The 18,039-nt window shown below is 38.2% G+C and overlaps 1 protein-coding gene across 2 annotated transcripts in view; it reads right to left on the bottom strand.

Moving 5' to 3' along the window:
* Positions 1-18,039, bottom strand: part of DDX31 (DEAD-box helicase 31) — an 80,792-nt gene that overhangs the window by 48,863 nt on the left and 13,890 nt on the right. For both annotated transcript variants that reach the window (XR_005210643.1, XM_037797462.1), the window contains exons 7-14: positions 17,557-17,601; positions 15,697-15,738; positions 14,824-14,888; positions 13,167-13,286; positions 12,932-13,038; positions 11,511-11,746; positions 10,590-10,766; positions 6,852-6,911 (exon numbers count right to left, since the gene is read on the bottom strand). Coding sequence is in view for 1 of the 2 variants with exons in the window: in XM_037797462.1 (XP_037653390.1) it covers positions 6,852-6,911; positions 10,590-10,766; positions 11,511-11,746; positions 12,932-13,038; positions 13,167-13,286; positions 14,824-14,888; positions 15,697-15,738; positions 17,557-17,601 (852 nt within the window). In the remaining variant the exon portion in view is untranslated. The remainder of the gene's footprint in view (positions 1-6,851; positions 6,912-10,589; positions 10,767-11,510; positions 11,747-12,931; positions 13,039-13,166; positions 13,287-14,823; positions 14,889-15,696; positions 15,739-17,556; positions 17,602-18,039) is intronic.

Raw genomic sequence — 18,039 nt, 5'->3', positions numbered from 1 at the left:
TTTGTATTTTTTCTCTTTTGTTACTTTGTTTTTCTTCTAAAAAATAAATGTATATCATTTCCCCCAACTTTTTATTTAGAAAAATTTAAACTTACAGAAAAGACAGAAGAATAGTGCAATGGAACATCTGTATATATTTTATCTAGGTTCCATCAAGTGCTAATCTTTGGCACATCTGCTTTTTCTTTTTTTCTATACACGCATGTATGTTTTTCTGAACTATCTGAAATTAAGTTGCTCACTCCTAAATACTGCAGCATGTATCTCTTAGGTCAAATGATATTCTTCTACATAACCACAATACCATTACCACACATAAGAAATGTAACACTAAATGATACTATTGTCTAATAAACAGCCCATATTTAAATTTCTCCAATTGTACCTAAAATGTCTTCTATAGTTTTTTGTTCTTTCCCTATCCAAGACTGAATCACAGATCATGCATTGCATTTTTATTATGTCTCTTTAGACTTCTGTAATCTAGAACAGTATCACATTCATTATTCATTCATGTCAACAATCCATTGGTCAACTCAATCTTTTATGACAGCCAGTTTTGAAGGTGACTTGAGGAACATCCCACAACCGGGATTTGTCTGTTTCCTCCCAGGGTAAGCATTTTGGTACAAACATGATATACAGTGGTGTGTACTTCTCACTGCCCCATATCAGGAGGCACACTAGGACAGTTTCCACCAGATCTCTCCACTGGGAAGGTACCTTTCTCCTTTGTAATTAAAAAGTAATCTGGGAAGTGAAACTTGAAGATTTCTTTTTTCCAAAACCTTTCACCCACGTTTTAGCATCTACTGATGCTCTTCGTGTACATCAATTGTTATCCTGATGGCTACAAAATGATGACTTTCTATCATTCCTTCCTTCCACCTAACAGATGGCATTCTTCTATAAAGAAGAGCTTTTCCTCAATACTTTTTTTTAAATACCACTAAAATACATGTATTTTGCATACATTTTACAGAAAACAACAATCTATGCAAAGTTTCTCTAAGAAGAATGTTAAAATAATTGCTCCTTGCATCCCCCAGGGTCAAAGGCAGGACTCTAGGAATACACTGTCCCACTGTCAATCTAACTTACCCACAAGGACCAGTGAGGAAATGTTAGGTTTTTTCTCCTTCACTCAGGCTACACCTGAAATTTGCTGGATTTCTCTGAATGGTGGCAAAGCTGCATTTATTAAGTGTGTAAGTGGAAGTTCAATGTATTAAAACTGTGTCAACCACTCATGAAGTGTTTTCAGACAGCTCCCACATGCATGAAAAGCTAAAAGCGATGTTCTAGAGCTGATGCCTTTGAGAACACAATTCAGAGTTTGACACAATCTAAAGGAAAACAGGAACTGTTTTCCATACTAACCCCAGCTGACATCTTTAGAAAAACTGATGGGGTCTTAACATCTGCTAAGGTCTAGTTAAGAAATGGTTTAAGTGCTCAGCAGTGTACGATGATGTAAAAAGTGGGCTGCCTGAGCTTTACAGATAAGCTTTGTAAAATATTTAATGCTCATTAGTTTTGTAAATTCAACCAAGAAACCCAGCTAAGACTGTAAAATAGCATAAGACATTCATGAAACTTACTCTGAGTACAAACATGCTGAAAGAGTGAGTTATATTAAAGAATGCTAGCAATCTCCCACTGTTAATTGTTCCAAGGTTCTATTCCCCATTTGGGTGATCAAGTTCAGGACAATTGGATGAGATACAATCTCTTCTCCTGCTCCCGGTACTTCTTGCGTTGGTGGGGCAACCTCACTGACAGCCAACCCCTGCCTACTTATCTTGTTTTCTCTAGTCTAGATTTAGTCCAGCTATTTCTTCAAATACTTCTACTATCAGACTAGGTTATCACAGAGAATGGGGAAAAGGAATAATATTACTGGTCTACGAATAAAGAGAACTGGATTAGTCACCTTAGTATCACTTACTAGCCATATAATCTGGGCAAGTCAACTCAGCTCCCTGAACCTCAGTATACTCACCTATAAAATGGCTTTAAGAACTATCCTATTTAACTCAAGGGATTGTTGTGAAGACCAAATGAGACAGTGGATGTGAAAAATGTTTTTAGAATTATAAATCTCAATATTATATTTCATGATGAAATAAAAATTGGTATTGTGGCAATTAGGCAGTGTTTAAATGGCTCTTAAATCTCTTCCTGCCATCACACCCCATTCACTTGCTCCTGGGCAGAGTACCACAGAGACGCAAATCACTCTGTCTTCCTGGAATGCTGTCAGCCAGCTGCACCAGATAGCCATGAAATTGTGACCTGCCTGAAGACTCAGCAAAGGCTTTAGTTTTCTTTGCTCACTCTTAGAACTTAGACACAGCCAATTTTATTCCTTTAACCTAATTAGGGCAAAAGAATTGCTAAAGTCAGTTCTGAAAGACACTCAACAGTAAGGCCTTGAAGGCCCTAGGCTTGACAATTGGCTGCCTCCATGAGACCTAGGAGTACAGATGGAAGGCAGCTTGCTCAGGTGCCAGCCTGTCAGTTGGATTAAAATGACTCATTTATTTACCCAAGAACCTCATAAAGTGCTTTTACTAACAGGGAGAGGGGGCCCGCCTGCTCTTTGAGCAAGGGACACAGCAAACTCGCCTCTGACGCCTTCCCGGCCTGCCAAAAGTCATTATTGCCGTGTGTGGAAAGCCATCAGCAGGGTACAGGCCCCCGTTGTCCAGGTGACAGATTGGGCTGCGTAATCAGAGGAGGAAAGAGGGAGTGCAGAAGCTGTCAGAGGCGAGAGATCTTGGCTGGAACCGCCAAAAAACTGGCAACATGAGTTAGTGTAACTGAGTAAACAGCAAACAATCTCCAAATGATCTTCCCATTAATACAAATGAAATAAAATGGAAAAGATAAACTTTACCTAAAAAGCATACCCCAGAGAAAAGCAAGGAAGTCTAAATTTGTTTTGGGTGGTGAAATGACATTCTTCTGACTCTTATGGCCTTATCTTCTTTGTCTTCTAGCCTTCTGGCATGGTGGAAATTCCCCAGGAGGAGAGGAAATTAAGAATGGCACAGATATAACAGCACGCTTCAAACAAAACACGAAACAAAACAAAACAAAAAATTGACAAGGTGGAGGAAAGCAGCACAGGTGATTTAGGTATCTTCTGAAAAAGGAAAGTATGTGCTGGACAAAAAGGAAGATATATTCCAATGGATAATCAATCAGCAAGATGTATATAGAACTAGAAATGTCTCTACTTTCTGGGGAAAGGTTATTATACTTTATTTACCCAGGGACAACCAGAGAGAGGTACACATACCAACAAAGAACCTATTGTTAGCCTTAAAACCAGAGGTGCTTGGAAATACCATTTTCCAGTCACTTAGTGGTAGTTCTCTTTATCAATTAATACATATAAAAATGATATTAAAAACCATGTTTCCTCTTTTGATTTAGGGTGAGTTCCTCACTATAAGCAGGAGGAATTATTATTTTGTAGATAATCCAACGTTTTAGATCTTATTCCTTTGATTTCTTAATTCCATTTGAGAAAGTGGGCTTTGGACTTTCAAATGATTCCTTCATGCTAATCCCTACTCTGTATTAACTTGTTTTTTCCCCATATCCAGTTTTTCCAGAGGACACAAAATTACACTTCAAATGTGTGAAAACTTTTCTTCTTTCACAAACTGGTATCTCCTGTCCAACTATTGCTTTTTCTCCGCCTAGACTTCATCTTGCCATGGCCAAATATTTATTGAGCACCCACAGAATAGAAAGCAATGCATCAAGCCCTAAGAGAGTTGCATGAAATTATAAAGGTCCTTGCTTTTAAGATGTTTATAATTTAAGACCAAAGAAAGCACACACACACAAATTCTTAACTGCTACTAATAATAGAAAAGATAGCAGGGAAGAAAATGGGGTAGAGGAGAGAAATAATTTTTAATAGTAAACAGTGTAATTATAGGCTTTTGTGTGGCTACACCACAATTCCCAAATTTTCATACAGACATTAAGTCTTCTAGCCTCATTAAAAGATCTTGGATGATAAATCAAAATGACAAAAGATATGGTATAAAGGGGGAAAAAATCCCCACATAACAATTAACAACATAATTCCTCTTTATCAAAAGAAGCCAGTTCTCCATCTGCCTTGTCCTGACGTGGCCCTTGTTCCTCATTAACACTAAGGAGGCTCCTGGAGAGCATTCAGATAGCCTGGCAAGCAACAGGCTGCTTAAAAGGAAGCAGAGTGACAATAACTCCCCCTAACCCAGGCATGATCTATTATAGCGTGTCTGATGTGCCCTGCAGCTCTCAGACGCCAGAGTGTCAGGCTAAAGCAAACAAATATGGAAGAAGTAACAGGAACCCTGCGAGAGTGAATGAATAACTTCTCATCACTAGGGAACCTGTGCTCATATCTTGGCTTTGGAATGGTGAGAAATGAGCCCCTATTCAGCTCTTCTCTAGTAATCTTCACTTCAGAGTAAAGAAAAGATGAAAATGTGGCAGAGATGAGCATACTGGAAATGACCTAGACAAGCAAACATACATGGACCAAGAGATTTCAGAGAAACCAGATTATGGGCAGGAGATCCAGGTGGCAGAAGGGTGGAGGGTGCTATGCTTTGTCAGGTTAATGGCATTCTTTGTCTAGCTGATAACACTTGCATGCAGGTACCAATCAACCTGAACAAGGAAAATGGATCATGTTTTTGACCCCCCTGAGAATTACAGAGCAGCAAGATTGAGCTATTCTTTTATGTAGAGTACTAAAAAAAAAAAATCTGAACTTCAGACCTGGAATTCTCTTTGAGACCTATGGTTAATTCACCCATGTCTGTAAAGCACAACAGTATTTGCATAATAGGAGACTTGGCAATTTCCCAGAGATAAATCCAGCATCTCAAGAGTTAAAGAGAAAACATTTTATTCCTCACCTAACCCAAACTCCAAAATAAAGGTTCCTAGCACTTTGTTTCAATACAATCTATAACTTTCACTCCTCAGATAACACCTTCTACATATGAAAAAGCAAAATGATTTCCAAAGAGCAAACATATTAATCTCAGCCACCACCCTGCTCTGTCTTTAGAAAAAGGCATATATTGATGGTTCTCAACACTGACTTTCTTGAGCTGTGTCTATTCATCCATTCAATCCACAAATACTAAGTACGTATTCTGTGCCTATTCTGTGCTAGATACCAGGCCAAAACTCAACAAAACACAGTGCCTGTCCTCATGGAGCTTATGACCTGTTGGGAAGACACCTATACTAGGTGTGATGAGTATTACAAAGAAGAAATGCAGGGCACTGTGGCGTGCCTAACAGGGGAGAACTAAATTCTTCAGACTGGGGCTCTGGGGTTCATATTCCTGAAGAAGTGTAATTTAAGCTGAGATTAAGTATGGGTTAGTCAAAATCAGGGTGGGGTGTTCCAGGCAGAGAAAATAACATGTATCCAAGCCCTAAGGTCAAAAAAAGCAAGAATGATATATTCAAGGAACAGAATGAGGGGTTTGCTTAGCTGAGGGTAGGGAGCAAGGGGGAAAGGAGGGTGAGAGGAGACAGGAATAGGTCAGATTCCATAAAGTATTATTGGACTTGATAAGGATTTTTGACAAATTTCTTGATCAAGTATGTTATTTAGACTCATCTTCACTTTAGACCAGGCATTTAAAGATGGTTTTAGGACATACATAAGCATTTGACTTGTGAAATGGCTTCATAAAAGGAAGGGTTACTTACTTGGTCAGACACTAATCTCCTTAGGAAACAAGTATTCCAGGAATAATTGTTCTCACATCTGAAATGTAGTTTCTTTGCATGTCAGCAGAGCCACTGCTTGCCATGCACATGTAAGAATCGGTGCTATGATAAGCAGGTCAACAGGCAAGCCTTCTTATATACGAGCATACATGTATACACAGAAGAAAGGAACCAGTACTTACCCATAAACTCTAAAGAAGACCATTTAAAAATAAAATGACTTAGTCTCTGTTAGTTTCAAAATTGAGAATAGAGTAGAATTTCCTTAAAAAGCAAATGTTATTAAATGAGGCCTACACAGTTATTCCAATAAGCTAAATGTCTTTTCTACTCAGTACATGTTCACTGGATTTACTAAATTTATAGTGCAATTTCATTACTGGGTAAACAGGGACTCTCAATTAACTGGTTGGGGATTAAGTTACATACTCCAAGATGGCACAGAAAAGGTATTTCAATCTTAGGAGCGTGCAACAACTATGGTAAAGTGAATCCCCAGAGAGAGGGGAACATAGAAGGTGTGAATCTTCAATCTCAAAAGAGCACAAGAGATGTGCATTGAAAAGGTCAGCTGCTATGCTGGAGGAGGCGGCCATCCAAGATTGTAAAGATTGAGACTGAATGAACTGGCCCTGAAAATTGTAGGGCAAATGATAGTTTTAGACAACAGCAAATAAAATCTACCCAAGTGCATCTATTTTCCTTTAAGAAAAGGTGAGCAAAGGCAAGTAGAGTCATTTTGTTGCGGAAAGAATTTCTCAGCTCTAATTACTCCCGATAGCTGTAATTTACAAGTTTTTGGTGGATAGAAATCGCTAAGATTCACACGTTTCTAGACCAACAGCTGCCACTATTAGTGAGCAAATCGCAAAGTCTTCTGCATGGTGGCAGCCGGCTATCTGTGACACAGTCAGGTGACAAACCAGAAGTGCAAAGAGACAAGCCACCTCAAGAGGCCCCTGGTATTCCAGCCCCCTGTGGGGCTGGCCACAGGGTACATTGTTAAAAGCTGAAAAATTACAACCACCATTACAGAAATATTTCAGTCTGACTTTTCCCCTTCACATGAAGTACAGAATGTTACGTACCGTGCAAAGAAGGACGCCTGTTTTGGAATGTGAGAATTCGTGAAAAACCTCTGTTCTTTCCTACAAAAACAAGGAAAAATCCGGTATTACAACTCAGATAATTCAGGTAGTGTATGCTTAGATTTCCATAATTGTCCCAATTTCCCACAGATAAAGCTATTTTGAGGCACAGAAGTTTGCCAGGAAAAAGGAAGAAGTGGATACTTTATATCTTCTATTAAGACCCCCTACTTACAGGGGTAGGATTCTCAGACTACCGGAGAGTAGCATAGCTTCTGGGGCAGCACATTTCAATGAGACAATGTCAAGGTGGACACACCCTTCAGAAATGGTCAGTACCAAGAGGAAGCCAAGGCCAAAGTTGCCACATGGGTTCCAAACTCAGAATTTATTCTTAACATGTTTTCCTACAAGTGGTCTAAAGGAATGCAGAACCACCAACTTTGATTTCTACTTTCTTTCTACAGAGCAATTTTTTAAAAAACTAATTTTAAAAAAGGTGTAAAAACTATAACATAACCAAATATAGAGCTATATGTTCATATATGCTTTTTTTAAAATTCAATTTTATTCAGATATATTCACATACCATACAATCATCCAAAGTGTACAATCAATTGTTCACAGTACCATCATACAGCTGTGCATTCATCACCCCAATCTATTTACATATGCTTTTAAAACATGGCATCATAATATCTTTACTACCAATATGCTCTTATTATGCATCATTAAAACATCAACATCTTTTCATGTCAATAACTATCCAGCAACTACATGGTCTCTAATGGCTAAATGTATTCAGCTGAATGGATGTACCTTCATGTAGGTGATCAAACTCCTATTACTGGCAACTGAGGTTGACTCCAATTTTCACTGTCATAAACAATTGTATTATTAAAAAACTATACTTTATAGATAAATCATTATGTACATTCTTAATTATTCCCTTGGGTTAAATTCCTAAAAACAGAATTGCTGGATCAAGGGGTATGTACATTTATAAGACTTTTGGTATGAATTTGCAAGGGTTAAATTCTGATTATGTTTAAGTCACAGCACTCCAAGCATCTGAAGACTGATTACGTCCATTTGTTACCAACAAATAAGAAATACAACCAAATTACTAAAAACTTGGGAAAAAGGAAAAAGAGAAGCATTCCCTCCACTCTGGTATAGCCATTAAGTCTTTTTGGTATACCCCATTTCACATGCATATATGTAATAGAACTGCAACCCCAGGGTACACCTCACTTAAAACACCAGAAAATAACTAAATAATAACAACCAATATTTAGTGAGCACTTATCATGTACCACACTCTAAGTATTTCTAAGCACATTTTCTAAGCACTTTACATGTTTAAATTGACCTAATCCTAATAACAACCCTATGAGTAGGTACTATCACCACCCCCATTTCCCAAATAAAGAAACTGAGTAACAGAGAGGTTAAGTAACTTGCTCGAGGGAACCACAGTAAAGTTCACCATAGGGCTGAACTGATATTTGAACCTAGTAATTGTGTTCCAGAGTCAGTGCTCATACCCTCAAAAGGACAGCTGCATTAAGCAGTTTGCTACACGGTCTTTACAAAATCATTTTTAATGGATTTATTGTGTAATCAAAATCTGAACTATCAGAAGTGCTCATGCAAGCCTATAAAACATCTTAAAGACTGGACATAATGTTTTCAGATTTAGAATAAGGAAAAATACTACCAAATTCTTGGGCTTTCATCACAACTATCATGTTGAATCTTCTTCAAACAGTAACTTCTCAAAGGCTTTTAAACTTGTTTTGGATCATGTTAATCATTTAGGGAGACTAAGGTCATGTTAAGCAGTGGCTAGGGTAATAAGCCAGGAAGATATAATTTAGACTGCTTTAGCAATACTTAGTATTTTGGAATAAAATACTTAACCCTAATTGTCACAAAATAACCTACAAGGATACGCCTTCCCATCTACTATCTACATCATGTGGAGGCCATGAAGGTTAAATAGTCAATATTATTACAAAACAACATAAATAAAATAAAACAATTATTAAGCCATGAACAAGCTGTTCCTGAAATAGAGATAACAATGATGACGACAACAATAATAATGGCATTTAACATTTACCGGCGCTTTACTAAGTGCTAAAGTGCTTTACCTGCATTAACTCAATGACTCTTCACAACATCCCTATAAATTACCACTACTATTCCCATTTACAGATATGGAAACTAAGGCACAGAGAGGTTAAATACCTATCCAAGATCACACAGCCAGCAAGTAAATGACAGAGCCAGGTCTAGAATACCAGCAGTCTGCCCCCAGAATGCATGGCTATAAACACCCTGCAAGACCTTGTTATCCTGTGAGACGAACAGTGATTTCTGAAGGCAAAGCGAAAATATTTTAACTACTGAATCTTGTATGATCTTTCATTTTATTCAAATTTCAAGATCTTTCTGAGTCCATATCCAGCTCCTTCACTATCCTCAGACCTATCTTGCAGAATAGAATGCCTCTGGTCAAAGACCCAGAGGATTAGTAAACTAAGTAACAAAAACAAACAAAAAAACCTAAAGAATGTTAAAGAATGAAATCAACAAACTTGATTAAATCAGATATCCTGAAGGTAAAAACCAAGGGTTTATCAAATTCACAAAGGCAGGAGTATTCAGGAAATTCTGTATAATCCTGTGGTAAGAAGGTGTGTCCTTGAGTGACCTTAAGCAAGTTTACTTTTCTGAGCCTACATTTTCTTAAGCATTAAAAACAACAACAACAACACACACATAAACAAAAAGAGGGGGTGGACTTGATGACCCTTAATGTCTCTTTTAGCTCTAAAAAATGTATGCTTTTTAAGCTGTTTCTAGTCAAGGCATATACCACGGTGTCCTTAACTCTGATTTCTTTCCCTTATTCTAATTTTCTAAGTTGCCTGGTCATCTCTTGAGGACAAGATGGCTCCCACACTCAAACTCTATTCATTCCTTCTTCCACAATTCCAGTGAGTACACCTAGTTCCCCTACTCCACCCTGGCTCCCTAAATGGATGGCCTAGTGAAGAGAAGTAGAAGGAAAGTGATGCTGCCAAGAGCCTAAAATAAGGAAAATATACTCTTTCTCCTGAACAAAAATCTTACTCTGTGATGAGAAAGAACTGAGAACGTGAAGCCCCTTTAGTACACTACACAGTACCCTTTCCCAAGTGAAAACGTTAAGAGTGAAAGCGCTGTATCTTGTTGACAATGACAGCAGTCATGCTCAGCAGTACCATATGGGATCCACAATTTAGCTCCATTAATGCTCTTAATTTGAAGACATCAAGCCCTAATTACATACTGGGTACTAAAAAGGCAAAACCCTTCCCTGGTGCCAGCTACTTAGTGGTACTCTGTTGCCTTAACAGCTGGTTGGGGTAGATTCAGGCCAAGCTGAGGCCTGTGAGTTCTCTCAAGTGGAAGCAGCCAGCAAGCAGGGAAAACGAGGCCCAGATCCTACAGCAAAAGCAAATGTGGAACAATAGACTTCCCTTGCCCATATCAACAAAGCAGTGTGATCCACTTCTAGCTCCAGTGGGTCGCCCATTTAAAATTAATTCTTCCCTAGCCCAGTGGAGTCTGTGAGGGACAAACCCACCGCTGACCCTAGAGAATGAGTTCAACAGACTCAATTTTCATTCCTGTTTCCACTCTGAAGGAAGGCTGCATTGCTGCCCGGTAAGAAGCAGTAGTGCTCACCTCCTGTTCCATGTTGCCATGCAGCCGTAGGAATTTTAATCGCGTGGAGGCAGATGGTAACTGCCCTGATGCTGGGGCCCCAGTGCTGTTCAGCAGGGTCTGGAGGAAGAGGTTGTAGTGGAACTCCACCAGCTCACAACTTGAGAAAAAGACAATCATCTTCTGGTCTTTTTCAAACTACGTCAATACAAAGTGGGAAAAAAAAACAACCATGTGTTTTTAAGATTAGGTGATATTTAGGTTAATATTTCTCTACAATATATAGCTATTTACTGACCCTGATTTGGAAATACAGGTGACAGAAGGCTTTGAATTATTGGGGGCAGGGAGAGAAAAGAACATTGATACTCCACTCCACAAAGAACGTAGGAAAAGAAAATGACACAGCTATAACCTCAAACAGGTTTTCTATACCTGTGAAAAACAAATACTTGAGAGTGAAGCTGTACATTAGCTCTGTTCCTTTCATTTATTCAGGGCTCGCCACACATGGCACTTCCTGGCTAAGACTGCATATGTGGTAAATCTTGAAGCTTTATCTTCAAACCCTTCCACCTACTATCTTCCCATATACAAGGGAAATTAACACATGGATCTTGTAAAGAAATATACAATTACAATGATTCGTTAAAAAACACAAGCACACAAGTCTCTATGTTTGCATGACATTCAGCATGTTTCTTGCCATCCAATATCAAGCCCAGGGAAGATATTTAATACAGGTTTCAAGTTGAACACAATGGCTATCATTGACCTACAGAAGATATCTATTAAGGTCTGCATCCACAAAACACAGAGTAAAGGTGGAAAATTTTGTGTGTGTGTATGTCTGAACTCACTACTATCAATGCCTGATGCCTGACATAAACAAAAATAGGTCTTTCTTCCTTGGTTCATGTCAGGTCTAGTCCACAGTCCTACCTTGCATTTCTGAAGGATAAAGGCTGCTAGGGAGACAAGCCTCAGTTTGCTGGGAACAAGTGTCACATGCTGATCGAGACTCTCTGGTATTGCAAAGTTGTCCAGCTTGATGCTAGTTTGGGGATGACAGACTTCAGGGATGGCTTTGCCCATTGATTTAGACTGGCCATGGCTTTCGTCCAGTACAGAAATACTGACAGGGTTATGCAAACTGATATCAGCTAGCCGTGTTACACCTTTGATAAAAAGTGAAAAAGGCAAAACAGATGACAAGCATACACTGTGAAACTGTTCACAAATGCAAACCCATACATATCACACATCCAATTGTATTAAGAAACTTCCTATTGGTATCATCCAAGTTCCAGCCCTTCTGCCATTCTTGTGGGGCAGATCCACTAATTTCTTCTCACTGTCTAATAATCTATCCCCACCAGCATTTTCTAAACTCTGATCTGTGGAAGATTAATTCAAAATGATATTAATGTATACCTACAGACCACCCACCTAAACAAAGGTTCTCTGGTCAAGTAAGCTATGAAAATCCCAGATTATAAATGTTGTATGGACTTGTTTATTATAGGCTTTCTCCAAACCTTTTAATATACACTGCGAATCTCCAAGAAGGTAAGATGGTGTGTGTCATGTGCCAAACTTTTTTAACAGAAATCCTTTTTCATAGATTACCTCTCTAAATTGTTACTTATGTATAACACACTTTGAGAACTCTTAACGGGTAATGAATGGCATCTGGAAATTGCATATAAATTGCCTGATAAATTAAGTAAACCAAACATAAGAACAGGAAATCTATATGGTTGGTCACACAATAACTCATTGGGTGGGATGATTCTGGTGAGCCAGTGACACAACTTTTCCATGCCTTAATGTTGCCATCTATAAAAGAGAACAAAGAACTTCCATTTTATAAAGATGGAAGACAGAAATAAGCTTAAAGACTATTTTTTAAGGCTCAATATCTCTTTAGGAGAAAGGTAAGTTGATGACACTAAAAACGCACTTGGATCAGAGGTCACTGTTTTCAGAGCCAAGGCCCTGCTCTCAGTGGGTTGCTGCTGCAATAAAAACCTCCTGAAATCACTAGGTCAATGGTGCCCAGCCATTTTTCTTCCTCTCCACCCCCAACATGAGCACCAGTGGTACTCATCTTACCTCAGATGATTCTGGATCTAGGACCTGTCTTTTCCCTCCAAGCTCTGGGGAATGTACAGTCTTGGATGATTGGAAGACTGGATGACTGGGAACATAGGATGTTTAAAAAGCAGTCCTCTAGGGACAGCTTTTTTCCCCATGCGCCACCCCCTGGTTGAGAATCACTGCTGACAAACAATGTAGATTATGTCTAGGTCTTTCCTCTTCATTAAAAACAAAGAAGTCCTCATCACTTCTTTTCAACTCACCTTCTGTGAGTGTTGCTGATAGCAAGATGTTCTGTCGTTTCTGACATTCTGCATTTACAGCGTTGAGGATCATGGTGATGTCCTTTTCAAAACCCAAATCCAAGATTCTGTGGTCCGAGAGGAATTGTAATATATGTGAAGAATAAATGTGGTATTACGGACTACAGCAGTTGAAATGAAGGCAGTACAAACAGGCCTTTCCTTTACCCATCCAAGCTTCTTGGACAAGGCTCACCTGTCTGCTTCATCCAAAATCAGCCAACGGATCCGACTAAAATGAATGTTCTTTGTGGATTTTATATGATCCACCAGACGTCCAGGAGTTGAGATAAGTATATTTATTCCTTTGCGAAGTCTGTTAAAGATAATATATCATAAAAGAAAGTAAATCAAATAGGGTTTTATTAATAGAAGATACAGAAAAAAAGCAAAGGAGACAGATTCAGGTACAGTACAAATGTGTCACAGCTTGAAATCATATCAAAACTTAAGGACAAATGGATAGAAAGACATGCTTGTGCTTGAAAATTTCGCCTGCTATAGAACGTAATTGTTACGATCTTAAATTATGTTAAAATAATAAAAACTTAACTTTAAAAGGAATCTTAATTATATAATCCAATGTTGTTTATCTGATCCATGGATCCTTTCTAGAATGTTCCAGATAGACAGTCATCTAGCCTGTTCTTGAACGCTTCTGTACCAGGGAACCTCTTACCTGAATGAGTAATCCCATGCCAATATGCTCTAATTGCTAGAACATTTTTTCTTATACTCAACTCTTTTTGTAACCTTCAATCAATGGGCCTAGCTCAGCCCTTAGATCATACAGAATAAATTTAACTTCCTTCTCCCCAAACATCCTTTATCCCATTATTCCATAGTAATAAAACCCCCATTTTTTAGCTGGGTATATTTTCCAGCTTTCCTTGCAGTTCAGTATGGTCATGTGCCTATGTTCTAGCAATGGGATAAAAGGATAAAGGGAATAGGCGACTCCTAAAAAGTACCTTTAGAAGGAGGAGGTAAGACCATCTTTGTTACTTGAGACGAAATTGAGAGGAAAAGAGATGAAACAGCTGATGTTCCAGCAACTAAGACTATGAGGTATCCTTGAAAGTGGAAGCCCCACATTGTGGTACAAAAAGACAGAAGAAGCCTGGGGTCTGACACTGCAGAACATCATGCCAGGCCTGGACTGGCTATCATCAGACTTCTCAAATGTGAAAGAAAAAGAAAACTTCTATTTGTTTATGCCACTGCTATTTTTTGTTGTTGTTGCTTACAGCTTGATCTAATCCTAACCAATACTTTTAAGCTTCAACTTTTAATATTTACTTTTCAGTTACAGACTACATGTACAGTTAGATGTTACTAATAATCATTAAGCTATAATATAATAAAAGCATTTTAAAAAGAATGCAGTTTGGGATTAACTTGTTGCAACAATTTTCTACTGACACCTCTTACAAGTTCTAATACAGAATTAAGAATCAGTGTATTTAGGTGTAAAAAGGAAGTTGTAAAACATTATGTATACTTTGTGATCCTGTTTTTCTAAAACCAAACCATAAAACCCCAAACTCCCAATGGTTTGTCATATATTAAACAAGGGGGACTGCAGGGTACTAGGAGGATGGGAGTTAAGAAGGTAATAAGCACTGTTACTAACCTGATCAGAAGGACACTCAATGGAAGTTCATCAATATTTAAAAAAAGAGCACCGTCTAGAGGTGATCGCTCCCCACTGATTTACTATGCTCCTCTGTACCAGGTTTGAACAGCACCACCCAAGACAAGGCTCACTCCAGGTTGGAAAGTACCATGCAATATTTAATAGGAAGACATGACAGATTAAAAAAGAAATTAAAAACAAACAAACCTCCTCCTACCTGGCCTTTTCTGATTTTCTCTTCTCTCCTCCCATTAATACTCCAGGCACAATCCATGTAAATGGCTACAGAAAGACAACAAACCAAAATCAAAGAAAAGTCCCCTTTACTGAAATAGAACTAATTCTAAATTCTTTTTCCTAAAACAAACGAGGAGGAAGGATTCAGATTTCTCATTCTGTGAGGTATTATTGTGTACAGACCCAATTTCTAGGTGTTGCCACACCTTAATCACTATCAGCATTAACTTGAATTATAGTTACAGAACTAGTTTCTAAAACTGTAAGAGAAAAATGGGAGCTTTTTTTTTTTTTTTACTGATTCAGAGAGCTGCTCTGCCTTTCCTCATGTACCCTACATTAAAAACACATTTCAGTAAGTCTCCTGCCTTTTTTCTTTTGGTTTATATAAAACCCAAGCACAATACTTCCCTATCTCCCACTCCTGATAAAAGAAAAGTATAGATCAATTCTTGATCTAATTTGGTGAGTGGGCAGGCTTTGATTTTGAAGCCTTCTCTTCTTCCTTAAACAAACCCTATTTGCAGCTTCTTATGTTGCTTTTCTTTGGATCACCTTATGGTTATACCTGTGAGTCTCTGTATGTGGCTTGTTAGTGACTGTAATGAACAGATTATAGGACTATAAGCACCAGGAAACAACAGTAACCTAGCTAGGCTAGAAATCAATAGCTAGCAAAGTTTAGATCAGTAAAAACTTAACAAATTATACCAAGAGAGAGAAGAGATATCCAGGGAATAAAGGGAAATGAGTAATCCTTAGCTCTTTGAAAATAAAGAAAAGACTATGGTGTATTTCTCTTTCCTCAAAAAGTCAGGATAAAAAATATAACTGAACTTATGGCTTGCCTTACCTTAAGCAGTTTCTGGACAGTGTCAAAGCTTTGTAGAGCCAGCTGTAGACATTAAAAGGTTATAGATGATGAGCAGGGTACTTACTTTCTTTCCATCTTTTTTTATTAAGACAATGCAAAGTGATTCAATTCCAAACTTAGACCTCAACTTATGATTTAAGAAAAACCTGTTTTTATAATGGTTCTGAAACCCATCAGTTTGGGGAAATGAGAGTAAAGATACCGTATCTATTTCTTGGACAAAACAAAAATAGTGTTTTGTGCTCCCTCTGCTGGCTCAAACTCCCAAAGTGCCACACAGAGTACAAGTCTATGGTGCACAAAGATGGAAAATAAAACAAAGTCAACCTGAATTTGGTTCTCTATAAAAAGAGAAGGAATAAAGACATGTATGAAGGGGTAAACTAGAATAGTGATGCAACAGGTTAGCCTTTGGGAACTCTGCTGTAAAGCCAGTATGACTGGATCCTAAGAATATTCCAGGGTAGAGCAGTACCTGAAAACTGAGAGATGGTCACCCCCCAAGTTTAGAAAAAACAAAATCTAAAACCAACAAGCCTAGTGGAAACCAGAGAAAGTAAAAATTGATGTAGGTTATAACCATTAATAACCATTAAAAAAACCTTTCAAGAATCCCCTTATCCAAGGATATATACAGTTTCTATGTGTTTAGTATTCATGAAGCATCCTAGGGAAATAGCAAGTTTGCTGATGTAAAAATTTAAATAGCTTCCATGCCCGCTCCTTCATTGAAATGAGCTAAGATAGGGCACTGCAGGCTGTATAAAAGGCTGAATTGAAACCTCCATATTCATGATCAATTCTCTGCAAGGAAGTGACTAGCATGTGATATTGAAAACAGATATCCTAATCTGGAATTGCCTCCACAGGCAAATAAAATAGATCAGATAGAAGAGACTTCCACCAAGAAAAAAATATATTAAGAAACTTAACTGTCAGAAACAAGTACAATTTCTGATAGCATTAGCTTCTTAAAGAAATAAAGATTCATTTTCAGAGTCATTTGCTTTTATTTTTGAATTAAGTCACCAATCCCTTTTAAAGGAACAGAAATTTATAGTGTCAGTTTTCAGACAACAGGATAACGTTTTTCTATACTTTACTTATGATTTTCAGGGAGTGTTCGAATTTTTCTCCTTGATAGGGGCTATGACAGTTTGGATGTATCAAGGCCCCCAAAATGCCATTATCTTTGATGCAATCTTGTGGAAGCAGATGTATTAGTGTTGATTAGGTTGGAACCTCTGGATTAGGCTGTTTCCATGGAGATGTGACCCACCCGAATGTAGGTGATAACTCTGATTTAGATAATTTCCAAGGAGGTGTGGCCCCGCCCATTCAGTATGGGCCTTGATTAGTTCACTGGAGTCTTATAAAAGGGCTCACAAACAGAAGAACCTCAGAGCTGTGGCTGGGAGACATTTTGACAATGGCTGTTGAAAGCTAATATTTTGGAGAATGTCACATTGAAACATAATCTGGGAGCAAGCAGACGCCAGCCATGTGCCTTCCCAGTTAACAGAGGTATTCCAGATGCCAACGGCCTTTCTCCAGTGAAGGTACCCATTTATTGATGACTTAGCTTAGACACTTTATGGCCTTAAGACTGTAATTTTGTAACTAAATAAACCCCCTTTGTAAAAGCCAATCCATTTCCGGTATTTTGCATGACGGCATTAGCAAACCAGAACAGGGACCAAAAGGATGGTTCCCAGGAAAAGGAAAGGAGTATGCAGTGGTTTGCAAGCAGGGAGAAAAATGATAAAACCACTTTTAAATCCAACAGAATATTACTGAAAAGTACTTGCTTAAACTTGCCCTGAAAGTGGGACTGCTTACCTCCCTTGTTGGCACTAGTACCACAGCATAGGGACCATCACTGCGCTGTTGAAACAGAAGGAAAGAAATGTCATTAACAGGATGAATAAATGTCACAGGACTCCAGGCAGACAGAGCTTAAGAGTGGCCAGTTGTAAAGCATTCAAAGCATTCTTATTAACGAAAGGGACAAGGCAAGAATGCCCACCACCTGCATTATTACATAACATTGTTCTAGAGGTTCTGACCCATGCAACCAGACAAGAGAAAGAAATCTGTTATATAAAATCTGATAGGAAGTAAAAATATCATTATTAGCAGATGATGTTGCTTTGTCCTAAAAACAAACAAACAAACAAAAATTTAAGAGAATTGACTGAAAATCTATTACAAACAAGAAAATACAGTCAGGTAGCTGAATGCACAATTAATATACAAAAATCAATACCCTTCCAACATTGAAGGTTAGAAAATACAATGGAAGGGAAAAAACCCACACTTGTA

This window comes from Choloepus didactylus, chromosome 10, assembly GCF_015220235.1.
Source record: "Choloepus didactylus isolate mChoDid1 chromosome 10, mChoDid1.pri, whole genome shotgun sequence".
In the NCBI taxonomy this organism is placed as follows: Eukaryota; Metazoa; Chordata; class Mammalia; order Pilosa; family Megalonychidae; genus Choloepus; species Choloepus didactylus.
Note: the sequence above shows the minus strand (reverse complement) of the source record. Positions and strands in the feature narration are given on the sequence as shown.